Genomic DNA, 23,827 nt, shown 5'->3' on the forward strand with positions numbered 1-23,827 from the left:
GTTTTTTCATTGTCATTTGTCTCTAGGTATTTTTTGATTTCCTCTTTGATTTCCTCAGTTATCTCTTGGTTATTTAGTATTGTGTTTTTTAGCCTCCATGTGTTGTATTTTTTCCAGTTTTTTTTTCCTGTAATTTATTTCTAGCCTCATAGCATTGTGGTCAGAAAAGATGTTTGATATGATTTAAATTTTCTTAAATTTACTGATGCTTGATTTGTGACCCAAGATGTGATCTATCCTAGAGAATGTCCTATGTGCACTTGAGGAGAAAGTGTAATCTGCTGTTTTCAGGTAGAATGCCCTATAAATATCAATTAAATAAATTTGGTCAATTGTGTCATTTAAAGCTTGTGTTTTCTTATTAATTATCTGTCTGGAAGATCTGTCCATTGGTGTAAGTTAAATATTAAAGTCCCCAACTATTATTGTGTTACTTTCAACTTCCCCTTTTATAGCTGTCATAATTTGCCTTATGTACTGAGGTGCTTCTATGTTGGCTGCATATATATTTATAATTGTTATATTTTCTTCTTGGATTGATCCCTTGATCATTATGTAGTGTCCTTCCTTGTCTCTTGTAACATTCTTTATTTTAAAGTCTATTTTATCTGATATGAGTACTGCTACTCCAACTTTCTTTTGATTTCCATTTGCATGGAATATCTTTTTCCATCCCATTACTTTCAGTCTGTATGTGTCCCTAGGTCTGAATTGGGTCTCTTGTAGACAGCACATATATTGATCTTGTTTTTGTTTCCATTCACCCAGTCTGTGTCTTTTGGTTGGAGCATTTAATTCATTCACATTTAAGCTAATTATTGATATATATGTTTCTCTTACCATTTTCTTAATTTTGGGGGGTATGTTTTTGTAGGTCTTTTTCTTCTCTTGTATTTCTTTCTTAGATAATTTCCTTTAGCATTTTTTGTAGAGCTGGTTTGGTGGTGCTGTATTCTCTTAGCTTTTGCTTCTCTATAAAGCTTTTGATTTCCCCATCGATTCTGAATGAGATCCTTGCTGGGTAGAGTGTTATTGGTTTTAGATTCTTCCCTCTCCTCACTTTAATTATATCATACCACTCCCTTTTGGCTTGCAGTATTTCTGCTGAGAGATCAGCTGTTAATCTTATGGGAGTTCCCTTGTATGTTATTTGTCTTTTTTCCCTTGTTGCTTTCAATAATTTTTCTTTGGCTTTAATTTTTGTCAATTTCATTACTATGTATCTTGGCGTGTTTCTCTTTGGGTTCTCCTGTCTGGGACTCTATGCACTTCCTGCACTTGGGTGGCTATTTCCTTTCTCATGTTAGGGAAGTTTTCTATTATAATCTCTTCAAATATTTTCTTGGGTCCTTTCTCTCCCTCTTCTCCTTCTGGGACTGCTATAATGCTAATGTTGGTGCATTTAATATTGTCCCAGAGGTCTCTTAGGCTGTCTTCATTTCTTTTCATTCTTTATTCTGTTCCATGGCAGATATATCCACTATTCTGTCTTCCAGGACACTTATCCATTCTTCTGCCTCAGTTATTCTGCTATAGATTCTTTCTAGTGTATTTTTCATTTCAGTTATTGTATTATTCATCTCTATTTGTTTGTTCTTTAATTCTTATCGGTCTTTGTAAAACATTTCTTACATCTTCTGGATCCTGCCTTCATTCTTTTTCTGAGGTCCTGGATCATTTTCAGTATCATTATTCTGAATTCTTTTTCTGGAAGGTTGCCTATCTCCACTTCATTTAGTTGTTTTTCTAGGGTTTCATCTTGTTCCTTCCTCTGGGACATAGTCCTCTGCCTTTACATTTTGTCTGTCTGTGATTGTGGTTTTTGTTCCACAGGCTGCAGGATTGTAGTTCTTCTTGCTTTAACTGTCTGCCTTCTGGTGGATGAGGTTATCTAAGAGGCTTGTGCAAGCTTCCTGATGGGAGGGACTGTTGGTGGTTAAAGCTGGGTGCTGCTCTAGTGGACAGAGCTCAGTAAAAATTTAATCCTCTTGTCTGCTGATTGGTGGGGCTGTGTTCCCTTCCTGTTGGTTGTTTGGCCTTAGGGGACCCAGCCGTGGAGCCTACAGGTTCTTTGGTTAGGCTAATGGTGGACTCCGGGAGGGCTCAAGCTAATGAGTACTTCCTGGAACTTCTGCTGCCAGTGTCCTTGTCCTTGCAGTGAGCCACAGCTGCCCACCTCCTCTGTAGGAGACCCTCCAACACTAGCAAGTAGGCTTGGTTCAGTCTCCTATGGTGTCACTGCTCCTTCCACCTGGGTCCTGGTGCATGCACTATTTTGTGTGTGCCCTCCAAGCATGGAGTCTCTGTTTCCCCCAGTCCTGTTGAAGTCCTGAAATCAAATCCCACTGGCCTTCAAAGTCCAATTATCTGGGGATTCCTCCTCCCATTGACAGACTGCCGGGTTGGGAAGCCTGATGTGGGGCTCAGAACCTTCACTGCAGTGGGTGGACTTCTGTGGTATAATTGTTCTCCAGTTTGTGAGTTGCCCACACAACGGTTTTGGGATTTGATTTTATCGTGACTGCGCCCTGCCTACCATCTCATTATGGTTTCTCCTTTGTCTTTGGATGTGGGCTATCTTTTTTGGTAAGTTCCAGTGTCTTTCTTTCGATGTTTATTCACCAATTAGTTATGATTCTGGTGCTTTTGCAAGTGGGAGTGAGTGTACATCCTTCTACTCTGCCATCTTGAGCCAATCTCTCAGAATTTTTCTAATACAAAATCTTTCAACTGCTTTTCAGAAATTCCAGAAGATATACATTACTCAGAAGCACACTTTTACACTGTTAGATTTGATAGGGGCACAGTGAAATCTGGATTATACTATTTAAAATTATTACACATTTGAAATAATTTTCTTTATCACATAGGATTAAAAAGACTGTAATTCAAAATATTTTTTCCCTGAGATTAATGTGAAAATTGTAGTACTCATATTATTTCTATTTGTTAGTTTGACTACGCATTTTCCCTTCATTTAAAATACGAAATTGTTGCTTCATGGAATGTTTCATTTTATGTTTATACTTTCTGGTGCAACTAACCAATAATCAATATATGTCATTGCGTTTTACCCTTTTTATTGTGTAAGTCGTTACCATATATTTTAAAACATTCATATCTACATATACCAATTTATACTCACACTCTTGTATAAATACATGTAATCTATAACTCTGTTGATTTGCATTGAATTTATAGAAAATGATCTAAATTTTCTTTGAGAAAAAATGTGTATTTGTTTTCAAATGAAAGGAATTATTATATTTGAAAATATATGCAGTTAGCATCCAAAATTTATATAAAACAAACTTTAAAAAGCCCATAACAATAAGATATTAACTACAAAATACAAATTAATTGTGGGCAAACATATGCATGTATGCAAATGCATGTGTATGGCATCTATTCTGTCATTATTTTGAAAGGTGTTAATGTTAGGCACTGGTGTTATAAATGCTAATATATATGTTTCATATTTGTTGTGTTTGTAGCCTTTGGAACATGACTAATGGAATCTAATAAAATTTTCTAAATTATATGATATACATAATGTACTCAGTTAAGTGACATAAAGTAGATTTCAATTACATTTTACTATCTCTATGATATTATAAATAATTGTCAAGACTAGCTGGGAATAAAGACATTAGTTGAATATTGAAAATTACCTGCATTGTATTGTTCCTAGAGGTGTAATATTGTCAGAGCAATTTAGGTTTTGAAAAATATATATATATATTTACCTGAGTAAATAGGATGAATCACCACAGAGCTATAATAAACTTTTTAATATATAATCATTAAGGTATAAAGCTTATTTTCAAAAAAGAGTACGATAATAGTATATTGACTATGTCTTAAATTGATTTAATAAAATATTCTAAGTTTTAATAGTGAGCTTCATTTTACAACTTACATAACCACACAATATCATAAATGTCTAATTCAAAAATCTGCATATTTGCATATTTCAATTATATAATGATTGCTCTGTGAAATTGACAGATGATTCAAACCTTGCCGAAAATGTATTTTGGGTTGGAATTGCAACACTTTAGGAAAAAATGCAAAAATATAGACACACTTCATACTTATTGACTTGTTTAGATGCAATTTTACTTTTAATAGCTTTTGTAAAAATAAATAATATAGGTACATATTATCCCTTGTGTTTAAAACACATTTTTATTGTACAGTAGCTCAAAAACCTTCCTGCAATTCCTGTAATAAAAATTTAATATTTGGTTTGTCTTTCTTACAAATATGGATCCTTGGTCACAGGCAGGGCCAAGCAAGAAAGTGTGACTATCTCAGTATAAATCCATGAATGCCTTCAGCAAGGCTCTCACATCTTCTCTCCTGCTAACTTTGAATTAGCACAGTAATATTCATAAATGAATAATAATTTATTAGTTAATATTAAGATGATCAGAATAACAGAATGTGCCTCCTTAAACATCTTTTTTTTAGACATAAACTAAAATAGATTGCACCACAAAATGAAAAGCAACAGATTTACCAAAATTTTTGTATATGGTCTAGCTTCCATCAATATCAGAAATATTCGAACCAAATAAATATTAATTGCTCAACAGGTCTTTGCTAAAATAATATCATGTATTCCTTAAAAAACGAAAGGAATTTTTCTGAGAGTAGGTAGCAGAGCTGGTTTAATATGTTAAAAAAAAAGGGAGTGTTTTTTAAGATCTGGGATTTAAATCAAAGAATTTAGTATTGAGAAAGTAGTTCTTCACTTTCCCCACAAGGTATATGGTTTATAATGTTAGGATGTATATAAGAAATATATGATGTTTATTCTTTAAAATAGTTACCTACTATGTATATACCAGGGTTACTTAAGTTATCTTTTTAGTATCTGATTGAAAGCAAATAAATTCTCGTTGATGTTGTTTGTGGCTATTGTGCACTTACAGAAAATGCATGGATACATTAGAGCATGATATCAAGAATAGGACTGCCAGATAAAATACATGATGTCCAGATAAATTTGGATTTCAGAAAAACATTTTTTTTGCATAAGTAGATCTAAATATTGCATGAGGCATACTTACACTAATAGTTAGTTGGAGTTTATATAAAATTCAAATTTTACTGGGCAACTTGTACTTTTATTTGTCAAATCTGGCAACCCTAGTCAAGAAGCACTGTTAAAATCCTTTGGGTTGAATATAAGAACATGGTCTTGGAATATTCTCTGTTAACTCTTATATTTGTATTAACTACAATGACATTAAAATGTCTTTCTTGTAATGTGCCTGCAGGATTTAATATCATGATTATTACTGAGTCATTGCTCAATCTGCCCAGAAAACTGATAAAGAGAGAATATAGACACTTTAAATAATTGATTTAAATTATAAATATAATTAATATTTTCATATTTTCCTTATCCAATTATCAGAACCGTTTTTATCAAATACTTTTCTTCCTCCCCAATATTAACTTTCTTTCTTTTAATAAAGAAATGATATGCTTTATGTCTCTTCCAGAATAAATCTGTAGAAGAATGAAAAAGTGGGTAGTTAAAAACATCGTTATGTGGAAAAGTTTACAAATTCATGCTTACTATATTTTGGTATTGTTCTCCAAATAATATGTCATAGTAAACACAGTAAATTACTACATTATGTTCAGTGGTACTGACAAAGACTCTCTCCTTCACCAAATTTTAGACAGGCTCCTCTGAGCCCTCTCTTTTTTTTTTTTTTTTTTTTTGCGGTACGCTGGCCTCTCACTGTTGTGGCCTCTCCCGTTGCTGAGTACAGGCTCCGGACGCGCAGGCTCAGCAGCCATGGCTCACGGGCCTAGCCACTCTGCGGCATGTGGGATCTTCCCAGACCGTGGCATGAACCCGTGTCCCCTCCATCGGCAAGCGGACTCTCAACCGCTGCACCACCAGGGAAGCCCTGAGCCCTCTTTTTGACTAGATCTCATCTTTGGGCCCTCTCTTTGGCCTGTCAAGTCCTGAAAATTCAGTTTAGAGAGAATCCCACACCCTCGATATTTGATTACTCAGGCCTGCCTTCAGCAAGAATTCTGTTGGATTGGTTTATCAAGAATCTCCCTACCCTTGATGTCTCCTCTTAGTAATTTTCCATCTCCCCATCCATCTCCCCCTCTCTCTTCTCCTTGACCATAAGTCCTCAGCTGTCTTTATTGTATTCAGAGAAGAGCTCAATCTCTCTCCTCTATTGAAATTGTCTTCACACCACACCTATGACAGTGTCTTGAATAAAGTCTTCTTTATAGTTTTAACAAGTGTAAGAATATTTTTAACAATACAATAATTTTAAGTAGATTGTAAAAATTTAAGAATATGTATTCTAATTCCTAGATCAATCACTAAAAAAATACAAAGACATATAGCTAAAAAGCCAATAAATAAATTAAAGTGGAAATCTAAAAATTTCAAATAATCCAATAAAAGGCAGAAAAAGAGGAACAGATGTTAAGAAAAATAGAGGACAAGCAGAAAATTAAAAATAAAATGGGAAACCAAATTAAACTATATCAATAGTTACATTAAGTGTTAACAAAGTAAACACTTTAAATAAAGGCAGAAAGCAAAATCCAACTTTATGCTGTCTAGAAGAGATGCATTTTAAATACAAAGATATATATAGTTTGAATATAAATGAAGAGGAAAAGATATATAAATTGAACAGTAAATATAAAGAGCCAGGGTAGTCATGCTAATATTAGAAAAATAGACTTCAAGACAAAAAGTGTTACCAAAAATAAAGACTATTTCATAATTATAAAAGTGTTAATTCATTAGGAAAATATATTAATCTTATATGGGTATGCACTTAATTTCTTCAAAATATGTGAAGCAAAAATGAAGAAATTAAAACAAGGAATAGATAATCCCATAAATAGTAGGAGACTTTAAACATCAATCTCTTTGCAACTGACAAGTAGATTAAAAAAAAAAAAAAACATCATTAAGAAGTAGAGGATCCAAACAACACAATCAACCACATTCACCTACTTAATAATTACATACAGAATACTACATCCTAAAACTGCTGGATATGAATTGTTTTCCAAATGCAATAGGGTATTCACCAAGGTAGACCATATGCCGGACCATAAAACAAATCCTAATAAATTTCAAAGGATTGAAAGCACACAATATATTTATTGAACTTAATGGAATTAAACTATAAATAACAATTAGATACCTAGGAAAAATCACAATATTTGGAATTTAAACAACATACTTCAATGAGAAAAAGAAGAAATCAAGAAGTTTAAGAAACTATTCCAAACTGAATTGTAATAAAAATGCAATATATCAAAATTAATGAGATGCAAATAACTAAAGCTGTTCTCAGAAGAAACATAAGCTTTAAATGCTTATATTAGAAAAAAAGAGAAGTCTAAAATTAATGTCCCAAGATACTAACTTAAGCTAGAAAATAAATACAAAATAAACCCAAAGTAAGTAGAAGGAAGTAATAAAGAAAAAAGCATAACCCCACAAAATAGAAAACAAACATTAATGAAAATGAACAAGTCAAAACTTGTCCTTTGAAAACTTTAATAAAACTGATATACCCCTTGCTAAAGCAACCAAGAAAAAAGTTAGGGAACAAAAATCAATCAATCAATATCAGGAAATAAAAGGGAGCCATCTCCAAAGATCCTACAGATAGTAAAAAATAAGAGAATAGTTAAGCACAACATTTTTCCAACAAATTGAACAACTTAGAAGAAACAAACAAATTCCTTGAAAGACACAAGTTATCAAAACTCTCCCAAGAAGAAAATATACAATCTGAACAGTTCTATATCTATAAAAGGAATTTACATTTTTTGCTGAAAATCTTCCCACAAAGAAAACATCAAGCCCAGAGAGTCTCAAGGTGAATTTTCAAAAATGTTTGAGGAAGAAAGAATAACAATTCTAGACAGACTTTTTAAAAAAATACAAGAAGGGGGCTTCCCTGGTGGCGCAGTGGTTAAGAGTCCGCCTGCCGATGCAGGGGACAAGGGTTCGTGCCCCGGTCTGGGAAGATCCCACATGCTGCAGAGCGGCTAGGCCCGTGAGCCATGGCGCTGAGCCTGCGCATCTGGAGCCTGTGCTCCGCAAGGGGAGAGGCCACAACAGTGAGAGGCCCGCGTACCGCAAAAAAAAAAAAAAAAAAAAAAAAAAAAAATACAAGAAGGAATGTTTTACAACTCATTTAAGGGACCAGCATTATTCTGACACCAAAAACCAGGAAAAGACAGTATGAAATAAAAAGAAAAGAATTAAAAAATACAAACAATATTCCTCATGAATATAGGCACAATGTCCTTTTAAAATATTAGCAAAACAAATCTAATAATATATAAAATGTGAGATACATATTAGGGAATGAAGTATTTCCTGGGAATTCATGGTTTCTTTAAAATTTAGAAATATGTCTTTGTAATTCACCCCAGTAATATAGTAAGTTTTGTTGCTATAGTGAATAAATGCAGGTCAATCTTTACAGCCTACGTGCAACTGAATCACTAGAAAACTTAATGAGTTAAAAATAGAATAAGAATATGAGGTTAATCCTTTCTTCCTTTCTTAGTAAAAGAAAGTTCATGTGTATGTACTGAATTTCACTTAAGTTGTGTATGTATGTGCAATAAAATCCGTATGTGGGGGAGGACACAGGTTAATAGTGAGGAAAAACAACTTTAGGAAAAATGTATTGAAATAAGTATGCTGCTTTATTCAGGGAATGTTGCTTTATATTCTATCTTAATCTGCCAGCCTACATACAGTGAACACGTCTCATCTATTTCCGAGGCCATTTATCAGGGATCATTTTTGGTTCATTTCCCTCAACTGAGAAAGAGTACTGCCTCCGGGGCCTTCCTCTTCACTTAAGTTTCCAATTAACTGTCCAAAGGACTGTTCACACTAGCTCCCTGCAAATCTCCCTGTACCTATATCTCTCCTTTTCTTCACTCATTTCTGTCATCCCCAGACCTCTATGGATATTGTGCTCTCTCTTCCATGGCCACCACAATAACATCCTCCCTATTTTACACACACACACACACACACACACACACACACACAACCTATGCCTTATTTATCATCTTCCTCTTAAATGGAGTAGTTAAATTGGCTGTCATTCACAAATTACATACATATATTTGGATTAAGTACGTTTTAAGAAATCTTTTTTTTTGTCCATATCTTCAGCCACTTTGTAAGAAATATTATTAGTCTATTACATTATAACAGTTTATCTGTATTGTTAATTTAACTTTAGTTTGCTGTGAAGAAAGATTGTTGTTTAAATGAACACTATCTCTATGATTCTCTATATGTTTTTATAGCACATACACTTACCTTTGAAATCTTGTACAGAGTAATTCAAATACAGGTTGTCTGCAGTTCAAATATCCTAGTTATAGTTCATTAGACTAAATTTGATTAATGCTTGTCTATCTTATATCTGTACAAACATTCTAATGCTCCTCATTACAAAACAGATATAAATTTGTACAGATCAAAAATATTGAATCTATAGTATGCCTAATACAACTGGAGCACCAGTTGCCATTTCTAAAAACAGCAATTTGACAAAAATCTTCATATGTCATTTACAGTACAGTTATGATATCTGCATTAATAAAAACAAGCAATTAGCTTTATCTATTGACCAATTAAATGTACTTGCATTATTAGTGTAAAATTATATAAAGCATTGGTTTTTCAATGAACTACCTCTAAAGAATATGCAAATCAATACAAGCACAAATAGAAAAGCAGGTACCAGGCATTCTCTGTTTCAAAAAATAAAAGCAACAATTTTTTCTTCTCACTTGCTCAAAGACAATCAGCTTAATGACACCAGGAACATATTGAGTTTGACTAAAATACAAAATACTGAATAAATGCTCACATGCATAATGTTTGGCTGAGGTAAGTTAGAATTTATTGAAAATTGCATTCAAGTAGTATGTAATACTGAATCCCAAATGGTTAATTCATACCCACCTATATTATGGGTAATAGTTCATAAACATTGTAACAGGGGTAAGAATATTTCCACTAGAGAAGGTTTGCATGACTTCTCTCACATTTGAATCAATTTATTCAAAGTTACCATAGAATAAATGTTTTCATATTTGTTTCATTATATACTTTGACATTTCCAAATCCTAGCTTAGAATAACCTAGAGGTGATCCCAACAGTGGGAATATCTGGTGCCACTACTGTTTATCCTTGCTCTTATTAGTGCCCTATTCAAAGAGCATCATTAGGGGAAGAAATCCTTTCTCTTCTTCAGATTGTAAATGGCTAGCAATGATGATAGTGGTAGCTCACACTTTCTCTGTTGTATATATTTTCAGTATAAAAATCAATTTTATAGAAACAAAATTACTTAAACGGAATGTCCAAAGTAATTTAGAAATCTGAATTTTCTTTCAATGTATATCTTTTAACAGCATTACATAGTATTATATATGACAGACTTAGTTTGTTTTTTTAATAAGCATGAAATGGTACTTTTTCAGTACCTTTGAATATATTTTTTTTCTTGTACTTCCTATTCTTTATGTCAAAGTCAAAGACACCAATACTGTAGATTGTGTTGAAAGGCGTATTTAAATGGCATATTTTAAAAACTATCAATTACATTTTAAAATATAAATTAATTGATCACATATCTCTTTAGTCACTAAAGTTAACTCTTCACTTGATCTTAGCCAAAAGGCCTAGAAGCAATAATATTAACTATTGCTTTTGCAAAATATAGTCCTTGAATAAGTAACTAATATTAAATTTATGAACAAATATTTCCCCAAATAATCCCAAAATATCATGACTGATTTTGTGTTTATAGTCACCTATGAGTCTCTGTAATAACGTATATTAACATGTTTAACTGTAATAGCCTTTGTTAACAGATACACTGGACAGCATTTATTATTAATGATTCAGTATTCTAAAAAATCTCATTATTCAAAGGACCTAGCATGCTTGTAAGAAACTCCCAGAATTTATAATAGGGGAAGTTCATAAAGGTAGCATTATTAATTTTTAAGTGGAGAGAACAATTTCGATTTCTTGTAAGATATATTCAAAAAATGGGTTAAAACTGAAGTGTGAAGATTTTGCCAAGTGAGTTCTTACACAAGGCAGGTGTGTCCCAGTTTTCCCAGTGTAAATAAACACAGGCTTCTTGCTTTATAGAATAGCAATATTTATTACCAAGCCCACTTCATTAACACAAATAGGCCAAGATTATTGGATGAAAGGAATTGGCTACATTTATTGGTCATTAATAATTCTGTATGTTTTTCATAGTGTCTGTGGCCATAGAACAAAAGTCCCTTTTTCCGTCTTCCAAAGGAATCTATAAGTCTGATAGATTCTTCGTTAAACTAAAAAAATTAAAAGTCACACTAAGGTAATGGCCTTGTTCTGCTTTGGACTTGTAGATATTAAGTTCACGCTATAAATCAAAGTTTTAAAGAATAGTAAAAATATTCTCTGCTAATCCCCCAGAAAAAATGAAAATGTTTTACTTTCCAATTTCAAAAGCCAAGTACAATTAGTGCTTTGTGAAGTATACTTTACATCACAACACTCCTAGCATGATAATGTTTTGCATCAAAGTGTCATTACCTCTTCATCAAGTATGTGTGCACTATTTCAATATGATAAAATATAAAATAATAAAGTAATTAAAAATTTGGCATTTACTTGCATTCTGTCTTAGTTTTGCATAGATTTGGGTGTTTAAAATATTTTACAGTCACATGATGCAGAATATGTCACAGAATTTTGAAATGAAAGATATCACAGCTCATTTTATTAAAGTATATCAATTAATATTAACAAATAAGTTTTAATTATTTCAAAGTATTGCAGATAGATATGAAACAAAATTTATTCAGTGATATGATCCATGAGATTATTTTTGGCTGCTGTGGTAATTCTGAAGATTTTCTTCTTTTACCAGGTTTGAATTGTTATTTTCATCAAATACTACTTTTAAAGGGGAAAGGAAGACTCTTCTTAGTGACTATTGTTAACTGAACCAGTGTAAGGTTGTCACCATTGTTTCACTGAGGTCCCAATAACCTGATAATATAAAAACTGCTACACTTGTTGATTAATCAGAAATGCTATAGCAAATGAAAGTCACTTCTCATTGTTTGATGGTTGTTGATATTGTGAGCTATGTCTTCATGTATTTGCAGTGTTTTGAAATATGAAAAGTATCTGTGTAATTATAGACAGTTTTGTTGTGTGAGAATTTTGCTTCTTTCATCATTTTACTCTAAATGCAATCCTATGTTGTTAATATTAAGAATTTGCTTAATTTAAAACCTGCTCTTTGTTAAGCTAGGTAACTAATTTAGACTTTAAGTTATATAGGAATAAAACTCTGGGAGTCTAAATTCAGAACTAATATATGATTATGGAACCATGGATTGATTAAAGGTCTGATGTAGAATAAACAATTTATTAGCATAAAAAATTATAGATATATTTGTAGCTATAAGGTAACCAACTCTAACGATATTTTAATAGTAAGCTTTCCAACCCCACCTATTTCCAGATGTTTGCTTACTCATATGGGCCCAAATTATTATTTTGGTGATGGTAACTTTACTCAATTTGCTCCCAACAAGTCTCAGTTGATACTGGAGAGATGTCAGGTGAAAATAGGATCACTCATCTTATCATATTTGTTTCTAGTGTGTCCTTTTGCTACTCTGACAAGTTCAGTTACATGAATAGATTGAAGGTATCAAGTTGCAACAGATTATCTTCAACAATATTAGGGGAACTTTAAATCTCACAAAACTTTAAATAAAAAGTGAAAAACTGAGTTGAATGTCCTAAATAACTTTACTAGGCATTTGGACCACATTAAACCGAACTCTGAACTGTCAACCCATTAGGCAAGTCATAAATTTCCCAGTTATTCACTTGGGAAGACCAAATGATGAACAATTGAGAGCAGTAAAAATTATTTGCTGAAATAAATGTATCAGTTACAATGCAGTATTCCCCTAAAACATGACACTGAAAATCTTCAGTGGTACAATTGGGAAGCTTCTGAAAGAGCAAGAGGAAGAAAGACCAAAGCAAATTTATAACAATATCACATCCTTTTTCATGAGAGGTCAGCTTTGAAAACTAATCAAATGATTGGTATAAGAACTCTATCACGTGTAATTTGCTATCAGAGTTTAACAGATATATTAAATGGAACAGTTTGGAGATTTCTGTATAATGAACATTCTATTAAGTTTTGGAATAGCACTAAGGAAAATGTCTATAAAATATGCATTTGTCTTCAAAATGATAAAGGCTAGAGAATGATAGGGAGCATCACCAGAGCACATTTAATCACATCTATGAACTTGTTATATGAATTCTGAAAGACTGGAATTTGTTCCTCTATTTCTTGATATATATATATCAGCCAATTAAATAAATATGAGTTAACAGATAGTTCTCAAAAGCAATTTAAAGGTCATATAAGTGTAAGCATTTAGAACAAAGGAAAATAATATCCAAATGAATTTATTTAACCTCATAAGAGCACATTTTCTTTCTGAGACAAAACAGATGAATTACACTCTAACAGTGATCTTAATTTCATTGTGCTAAAAATATATTTAAATATTCTGTCATTTTTCCTCACTCCTTCTCAACAACTGCAGATGGTAACAGTTCTCTTGAAAGTGATTTCCAAAGAGAGATATTTGGTCTGTCTCCTTTGCAATATATTCTTTATAGATATTTTTATTACCCTGTTATATATTCCATTTTCCCAGTATACTTGATTGAGGTGCATATTGGCAGAATTTTGGTCATCACTTGACTCATAACTTTAGTTCAAGTTGAGTTTTCAGCATGATAAAATGATCAACAATATGACTACATCACATTTTCCCTATAGAAAATTACTGTGATATCCAAAGGGTATTTTGGTGCTTTACAAGGATAATATATTTCCCTAGGAAGAATATTTATTTCTTCAAAGTTAAATGTTTTTAATGAGTTACAGAAGCCCTCAGATAATGTTGTTTTAAGTGTAATTAATTTGAACTCCACTTATTCACAATGAATGTTATTCTGAACTTGCACTGAGTTAATCTGTGCTTGACTTGTACTCTCTCTTTGGGAAATAGTTCATTAAGTTACTTAAATGGTATTGATAGTATTAAGGGAGACTGTATAGCCCACTAAAAAAATATATGCTTAAAAGAATATTTTAGTAGCATTCATTCAAATAGAAACTCTTAGAATATTAATTACACTTCTGTTTTTGTGCTTTTATTTAATATTGATTCTCTAGTAGTTGGTGGATTTTTATGCACTTAGAGATACAACAATGACGTTTATTACAAAACTTGTTTTAATTAAAACTAGGATTTTCACCAAGGTATTCTGAATTCTGAGATTAAAAACATGTAGCTAAAAACGTGACAGTTTATAAATTTTACACACACACACACACATATTGTGAACAACCTCCTGTTTATCTAATTGGGTATAATTACATTTAGTAACTCTGGATATATGTTTTCTGTTTGTTGTAGCTTGTGAATAGGTGTTTTTCAAGTCATGAATGTTACTAACTATAACAATACCCATTACTTAAAGGACAGGACAGAGTTTTTTAACGACAAATAATATCAGTGTTTCCGGTTATTTATTAAAACTCTGCTACCAAATTGACAGTCTCTATTCAATTAATACTTAAGTGGTTTATCCACTATAAGTCAATTAGAGTTAAGTGAGAAAATAAAAAAAAAGATGTTTTGGATTATTGTCAACATGAATTTTTGAGAGAAGCTCTAGAGATGTACTTAATTACCTATATTTTATAGTAAATATCATTTGAACAATAATATTACATTGTTCCATCACATTTTTGGAAGCACTTTATGTGAAGTATCATCTGTCCATCTAAAATATTGTGTGTCAGCTAGTTTCCAAATTCTTCAGAAAATCTGTCAAATGTGAAAACCACTACAATATTTTATATGCATAATGAATTTTCTTAAAAGCCCTTACCTTTTGGCTTTTTAATTTTTCTTCAATTCTGTATGTATTTGTTACTTAATTTCCCAAGTTTTCAAGAACTCTCTAAATTTGTTAGTCAAAATGTTAGCATTGAATGCAATTCTTAGCATGCTTTGTTTTATTCTCAATGGATGAAAGCTATCCAGTAGGAAATTATTGATTTCACTTGGTAAAGTTAATGCTTAACTAGAGACAGAGTGACAGCAAGTGAATTCAGTAGGTGGATGGTTCCTAATAAATTAGACTTCTAAAACTTGAAAGATGCTTGTTTAAATAAATAGAAATAGATCTTTTGAGAAGAAGAGACAATATGAATGGCTGCCATTAAGCAACTAGAAGACACCAAATAGTGCTGGGAAAACTGGATATCCACTTGCAAAAGAATGAAGTTGCACCCTTACCATATACCGTATACAAAATTTAACTCAAAATGGATCAAAGGCTTAAATGTAAGAGCTAAAACTATAAAAATCTTACAAGAAAAAATATGGGGAAAAACTTTATGACATTGGATTTGGCAAGTTTTCTTGGGTATCACACCAAAAACACAAGCAATAAAAAAAAAAAGATAAATTGGGCTGTGTCAAATTTAAAAACTTTTGTACAACAAAGGATCCTGTCAACAGAATAAAAAGGAAACACACAGAATGGGAGAAAATATTTGCAAATCATATATCTGATATGGGACTGATATCCAGAATATAAAGAGAATTCTAACAACACCAAAACAAACACTCAAACAACCCAGTTTAAAAATGAGCAAAAAACTTGAAAAGACATTTCTCCAAATGCAGTATACAGATAGCCAATAAACACACGAAAAGATGCTGCATGTCACTAGTCATTAGGGAAGTGCTAATCAAAACCACAGTGAGATGCTACTTCACACATATTAGGATGGCAGTTATTAAAAACACAAACACACACATACAGAAAATAACAAGTTTCAAGGGGAATGTGGAGAAATTGGAACGCTTGTGTATTGCTGGTGGGAATATAAAATGGTGCAGCTGCTATAGAAGATGTATGGTTATCCCACACAAAATTAAATATAGAATTACCATATAACCTAGTAATTTCATCCTTGGATATATACCCCAAACAACTGAAACGGGCTCAAATATAATTGTACACATGCATTGACAACAGCATTATTAAAATTATATATATATATATATATATATATATAATTTATACATATATATATACACACACACACACACACACATATATGACAATAACAGCATAAAAGGGGTAGGTAGGAGCAAAATTGAATTGAAGTAACAAAACAACATCAGATGGTAAGTCAAAATACACAGAAAGAAGCGAACAAATGAAGAGAACCAGAAATGGCAGAAAAGAAGGTTAGTAAAAAATAGTTGATAATTATTTATAAAACTTGCACTCCCATTCTTGTTTCAGCTTCATTAAAACAAATAATACATAAAGTAATAATTATAACAATATATTGAATTTGTACATACATATGTGTTTTATATATATATATATATATATATATAAATGGCACAATAAAGAGGAGAGCAAATATAGATATATAGGAGTAATATTTCTATATCTCACTGGAATTAATGTATAATAAATCTGAAGTAATTGTAATAAGTTAAGACCAGACAATCTAAAGACCAGTAAGAGAATGGCATACACACACACATGTGTGCACATATGTGTGTATAAATAAGTATACATATTTACATGTAACATTATATACACTATATATTATATATACATATGTAGCCAAAAATCATTAAAGGAATTACAATATTAAACTAGAAAATATTCACCTAATGCAGAAGAAGCGGTAAAGGAGGAATAGAGGAACAGAAAAAGACATGAAACACATAGAAAACAAAAAGTAAAATGGTAAATATAAATCTACTATATCAATAATAACATTGAAAATGAATTGATTAGAAACCCCAAACAAAGAAGAATTGTAACACTGAATTAAAAAATGAAATCCAAATGTATGCCTATAGGATGCAGGCCTTAGTTTCAAAGATACTGATAGATTAATTATGAAATGATGGAAAAGTTATATCATGCACACAGAAATCATGATAGAGTGACTACACTAATATCAAACTTATTTAAATTAGAAAAACTTTAAAAATGTTACTAGAGATAAAGAGGGATATTTTTTCATGATAGAATGGTCAAATAATCAGGAAGATATAACAATTATAAACATATATGCATCTAACAACAGTGCTCTAAAAATCATGAAGCAAAAACTGACATAGTTGAAGGGAGAAATAGACAATTCAATAATAACAGTTGGAGATTTCAATATTCCACTTTCTATAATAGAAAGAATAACCATGTAAGAGACCACAGAGGAAATAGAAGAAGTGATCAGGACTCTAAATCAATTAGACCTAACAGACATCTGCAGAACACTCCAGCCAATAAGAGCAGAATACATAGTCTCCTCAAGTGTACATGCAGCATTGTACATGATAGACTATATGCTACACTATAAAACAAGTCTCAATAAATTGAAAGAAATGCATTCACACAGAATATATTCTCTGGCCACAATGGAACAAAATTAGAAATAAAATAAAGAAATTTGGAAAGTTAACAGGTATGGGAAAATTAAACCACACACTCCTAGATAATCAATTGGTCAAAGAAGAAATCACAAGAGAAATTAGAAACTACTTTAATGGTGAAATACTCTGTTTTCCCCTAGTATCAGGAATAAGACATAGGATGTCTGCTTTCATCACTGCTTTTAAACATTATACTGGTGGTTTGAGCCAGGACAATTAGACAAAACATATATAAAAGGCATTAATACTGCAAAGAATGAAGCAAAACTATCCCTATATGCAGATGATATGATCTTGTATACAGAAAATCCTACAAAATCCACTAAAAACCTATTAAAACTAATCAAGCTCAACAGTGTTACAGGCTTTAAGAGCAATATATATAAATCAAGTGTATTTTTATACTCTAGCAATAAACATTCCAAAAAAGAAATTAGGAAAACAATTCTATTTGCAATGGAATAAAATACTTAAGAGCAAATTCAAGAAAAGAAGTGCAAGGTTTTTACTCTGAAAATTTTGAAATAACTATTGAAATAAATTAAAGATATAAATAAGTGGAAAGACATTCCATGTTCAAAGACAGGAAGATTTAATACTGTTAAAGTTCAATACTTCACAAATTGATCTTCAGATTCAAAACAATACTTACCAAAATCTGCAAAATCCAAACTGAATTTTTGCAGAAAGTGAGAAGAGGATTTGGAACCTTCATGTATTTCTGATGGCAATGTAAAATTGTGCAGCCAATTTAGAAAACGGTTTGGCACTTCTTCAAATTAAACATAGAGTTGCCATATGACTCAACAACTCCATATATAGGTACACTCCCAATATAAATGAATAACTGTGTTTACCTAAAAACTTTTATACAATGTTGATAACAGCATTACTCATGATAACCACAAAGTAAAAACAACCCAAATGTCCATCAACTGACGAATGGATAAATAAAATGTGGTATAATCATACAAAGTGTAATCTTGAGCAATAAAAAAAGAATTGAAGTGCTGATACATGCTACAACATGGGTGAACCTTAAAAACATTATGCTAAATGAAACAGGCCAGTCACAAGAGACTTCATTTAAAGGATTCCACTTATATCACATGCCTAGAATATGCAAATCTATAGAAGAAAAAGGTAGATTAATGGTCGCTTAGGGCTGTGGAGTTTGGGGAGAAGTGGCCAGTGACTGCTAATGTATACCAGGTTTCTTTTGGGACTGATAAGGATGTCCCAAAATTGATTGTGGTGATAGTTGCACAACTATGTGAATATACTAAAAACCATTGTATTATTCACTTTAAATGAGTGAGCTTTATGGCATGTGAATTATATCTCAATAAAGCTGTCAAAAAAGGAGTTTCTATAAATCATATATTTCAGTGAAAATGACTTGGTATCTGTTTCCTCATCATAAAGAGGCAAATAACTCAATGTTGAAATTATGATGTATTCTTTTGTTGTAAAATTTAAAGCTGCCAGATCAGTTGCTTTTCTGATGGAGGAAATTAAATTTTGTTTTAAAGTATAGTTGTATGTATGTTCATATATTTCCATGCATGCTTTTATGATTTAATGTCACCCCAAATATATAAAGCTCTACGTTCCCAAATACTTCTCAAATATAATTGTGCAAAAATATAGAATATTTTAAATGTTAATATCATAGAGACATTTTTAAAGTGCCTTCTAAATGAAGAAAAGTAAATGGTTATCTAATGGAGAAAATTAGTCTTATTAATGAGAATCACTTCTGATATATACTATTCTTTGGCTTTAAATGTGATAGGATAATGACAGTACCTGGACTCTGTATCCTGTTGAGGACTTATAGGAACATGAATTCTACTTTTAACTTTTAGGATTGTTATGTCTTCTTAGAGAAATGACCTTTTTTAAAAAAATGTCATGATGTAATATCCTTCACTATCGTTAGTAGCATTCTTTGCTCTAAAGTCAACTTTTATATTGATATACCTACTCTATCTTTACTTGGCTAGTCTTTGTATGGTATACTTATTGATATTTGATACCTATGGGCATTTGAAAATGTTACAGAAATCTTATAAAGGAGTTTTTAAAAATATTGTAGTTTAGAGCTAAGTATTTTCGATCTGTAATTCATTATGTTGCTAAACTGATTTGCCATAATTTCAGAAAATGAGGATTACAGAAATCAATTGTCTCTAAGATAATTATAGCTATATTTCATTCTTGAAACTAAAAGGCATATCTTAGAGTTCAATAAGTTATGTTTCCAAGTTAACCTAATTGATTCTTAGATTTATTCTCAGATTAATTAATTAGATTCTTAACCAAACCGTTAGCTATAATTGGTTAGTTAATTACATGTTTCTGTGACTGGTTTTTCCATTTACCATTCTGTGACTGGTTTCACTCATGTCGTCTCTTTGGGTTAGGACCATATTTCAACTGACTTGTGTGTAGAGATCAATGGCCACAGCTTCCATTCACAGTCACAAACACAATTTAAAATATCTACATTTGGGATACTAAACCAAAGTATCCTAATTATAGAAATGAAATGCCATCCTCCCACTCCTGGCTATTTATATTACTGTAGGAATTATTTCTTGACAAATCAAGTACAATTGTGAAAATATTAGAAGTCTCTGATGCATTTATGTATAGATTATTAAATGTTCCTATAACAATATGATTTATTTTAAGTAGCTATTAAACATATGCCTTTGAAACATAAATTTTGTCATTTGTTTCCCACCCTAACAGCTGCAGAAATAACTGTTCAACCAACCGTGGAAGAGGCCTCTGACAACTGCACTCAAGAATGTCTCATCTTGGGCCACTCTGATGCCTGCTGGATGCCAGCTTCTCTAACCCATTCCAGCCCTTTACAGGCACAGACCTCTGCTCTGTGCCACAGCCCACCCCTGACGCAGACCACTCTTCGCCGGCGCAACCCTCCAGTGACACAGACCGTTGCGCTCTGCCACAGTCCGCCAGTGACCCAGGCTATTGCACTGTGCCACAGCCCTCCACCAGCACAGACCTCCACTCTGCACCACAGCCCACCTCTAGCACAGGCTACTGCTCTTCACCACAGCCCTCCACAAGCACAGGCCTCTGCCATCCGCTACAGCCCTCCCCTGGCACAGGCTGCTGCAATCCACTGCAGCCCTCCTCTGCCACAGGCTGCTGCCCTCCATCGCAGCCCCGCACAACCACCAATCAGTCTGCAGCAAGGATGGGGGCAAGGTGCTGGTCCTGATGGACTACTTTCTCTTGATCAGGCAGCACAAGGTAGTACAAGATCTCAGTTTTACGCCATGTCTGAAAGACTTCACCCTAGTGGTGATTCAATTAAAGTCATTCCCTTGACAACCTTCACTCCAGGGCAGCAAGCCAGACCCTCTAGGGGTGATTCTCCCATTATGGAAGAACATCCTTTATAAAACTAAAACGGCTACTTCACATTTTCCAACAGGATGTATATAATCGAAGTTTAAGATCCAATTTCAATGAATACTTCAAATTGTTAGATTTGTAAATAGCTATGTAAATAGAAACCGATACCAGAATCCAGTCTAGAGCTAGACCCTTAGTCAAAAGTTAAAAATAAATTTACAATTTGATTAACTCAGAATGTGTGTTTAAAAGTAAAAGAAATTGAAAAAAATGTCACAGTCTTTTGTACAGGAAGGCTTATCATGGCAGATATTAATATATAGTATATATTATTTCTGGTGCACTGTATTTTTTCATTTATTTTTACCAACATGTGCAATATTACTGATTTTTTTTCCATTCTGTTTTTTGTGGACCCAGTACATAGCTAATGGAAAACTAACAAATATCTGATTTTCCAAGGGTACGTTTATTCTATCTAAACTTTTGTTTAGACAACGTTAGAAGGTTTAAGTATGGTAGCATTTTTGTTTGTCTTTTCATTTGATATTTGTTGTTGTCTCCACTTTTTTGTTATTAGTTTTTCTTCAAAAATGACCAATAGGGAGTGGAAATATCTCTTATATTTTTTGTCTCTGTCTGTATTTTTTATGTTTTCTACCTTTATTTTAAGAATATATTGTTGTTATAATTTGTATATATTTTTTCAGTAAAGAACTTATAAAAACTGTACAGATTTATGTCTATAACCTATTTCTCTACTCTTCAGTAGAGTTCGAGACACTGAAGTGCAATAACTGTGCCCAAATTATGCAATTATTTGCTAAAAAGGGCCTCTTTCTTTTTGTGTTAAATTTATCTTTGTAGTTTAGTGTAAAGTGCATCAGAAATCATGTTGTATCTGTCATATTGAGCCTATATTCCATTATTAATTGGTTCTTTATCTTCTGAAATTTGTATATAACAGCTTAGAAAATCATAAAGAAGGTGGATGTATTCAACTCCTAATTAAAATAAACAACTGTAGATAAAACTACATACTAAACCTATAAGACTAAGGGATTTTTGTCATTCTAGCTCAACCTACTGAAGAAAACCATTGATAACAAGAAGATAGTCAGGAAGGAACTTTTCAAGAGACATAATTATAAATCTACATCAAATGTGTTACAGTATAGAATTTTAAGGAGATGTTCAGAGGGAGAAATGGGGTTCATGACTGCCTCTTGGGGTCGAAAAGAAATACCCCAATAACACACACACACACACACACACACACACAAAATAAACCAACAAAATCTCATATATGAAACAATATATGTCATTCTAAGCAAAGAATACATGAGTATTCCTAGGGAACATTAGTTTCCTTCTGTTGTCTGTTCTTTATTTTATTTTTTGTCCTTTTAACTGTCCGTGGTCTTCTATGTGCACATTTTATCAATTTACAGAAACGCCATCAACTTAATTTTCATCCATAGCAAAACTGAAAATATTTATTTCAGTATTACACTAAACCAAGAGACAATTGATGTTTCAGTTGCAGTGTGGGGGGGAGTGAATATTTCTTCTTGCTTAAATTAGATGTAGACTTTGTACTGTGTAACTTGAAGATATGTAATTTATGATTAAACTGTGTGTAAATGTTGTATTATAAACTGTGGTAAATGTATAGTTTCATTGGTGAAAGTTTCCATTGAATGTTGAGAAAGCTTCTCTTCATGTGCCCAGCAGGTTACGTAGCGTTTTGAGAATATATTGTTCCCATTATGAAGCTCTTTAAATCATATCTGATTCGGTGTGTAGAACTTCTTAACTTTTAACTACTAGAGTTTAATTACTGAAATGTCAACTTAATTAGTATTACTGATATTTTTCCTCATTTGTGTTTGTTATATTCAAAGGGATTTGGAGCATCCTGGTATTCCAGATGCATGTGAGTCCTGAAGGACTGATGATGCTTGAAAGTGAAGATATTGAAATATGATGACGTATATGTGTTGGTATTCTTCTTGCTATGGTTAATGAAGATTTTATACCTGGGGAAGATAAAGAAACCTAGAATGACAAAATCCGTGCTTCCAGTCAATTTTAGAATGTTTTTTCCTCTAAAGCTTGCAAAGATAATGTGAGAATTTTTTTCTTTTGTTTTAGTTATTTCTACATTTTCCTCTCCACATTATTAGTTAAGATCTACACACACAAAAAGAAATAAATGAAAAAGAGATAAAAAAGAGAAACTGAAAGACTATTAAATAATGTCAGTAGTATGAATAGTTACTATCAATATTAATGAAAATCAGAATAGAAACCAATGTTAGATATTTGGGATTTTTTTTCTGATAGTGTGATTTATTGAGTTATATGGGTGGCTCTTAAATCCTCATGTAAAATTTGTGAAGTTTTGATACCTTTCCTAGAGATATAGGAATGAACAAATATGCTTTTATTGCCCTTTCTAACTCTGATTATACAGTCAGACTTAGATTGTGTTTAGAGTATTAAATGACTGGGCACCCTCTTCTGTGCTTGTACCAGAGAGGCTTTGAATGGAAGCAGGCTCAAAGTAGCCAAATAGGCAAGGGGTGTGAGCCCAGTTATGCTCCCCTATGCAGTCTCTTCCTAAGCTTCCACTGGGTCTGGACATGGCAACCTGTAACTTCCAAGGTTTCAGATCTGATGAGATCTTTCTCATCACATTGCAAATTCTTTCTTTGAGTGGATGGACAGAGCTGTAGGTTGACAAAACTCACAGATGGCTTTTTTAATGTGCAAAAATTTAGTCCT

The 23,827-nt window shown here is 32.3% G+C and overlaps 1 protein-coding gene across 8 annotated transcripts in view; it reads left to right on the top strand.

Moving 5' to 3' along the window:
* The window catches only part of PCDH11X (protocadherin 11 X-linked), a gene marked incomplete at both ends in the record, with an annotated part of 695,461 nt that extends 674,374 nt beyond the window's left edge, over positions 1–21,087 (top strand). For 6 of the 8 annotated variants that reach the window (XM_079727504.1, XM_079727505.1, XM_079727506.1 and 3 more), the window contains one exon: positions 20,405–21,087. In XM_079727504.1, coding sequence (XP_079583630.1) covers positions 20,405–21,087 — 683 coding nt within the window. The remainder of the gene's footprint in view (positions 1–20,404) is intronic. The other 2 variants (XM_079727507.1, XM_079727511.1) reach the window with 2 other exon arrangements.
* Between the last annotated feature and the right edge of the window lie 2,740 nt (positions 21,088–23,827).

Source organism: Hyperoodon ampullatus (genome assembly GCF_949752795.1).
Source record: "Hyperoodon ampullatus genome assembly, chromosome: X".
Lineage (NCBI taxonomy): Eukaryota > Metazoa > Chordata > Mammalia > Artiodactyla > Ziphiidae > Hyperoodon > Hyperoodon ampullatus.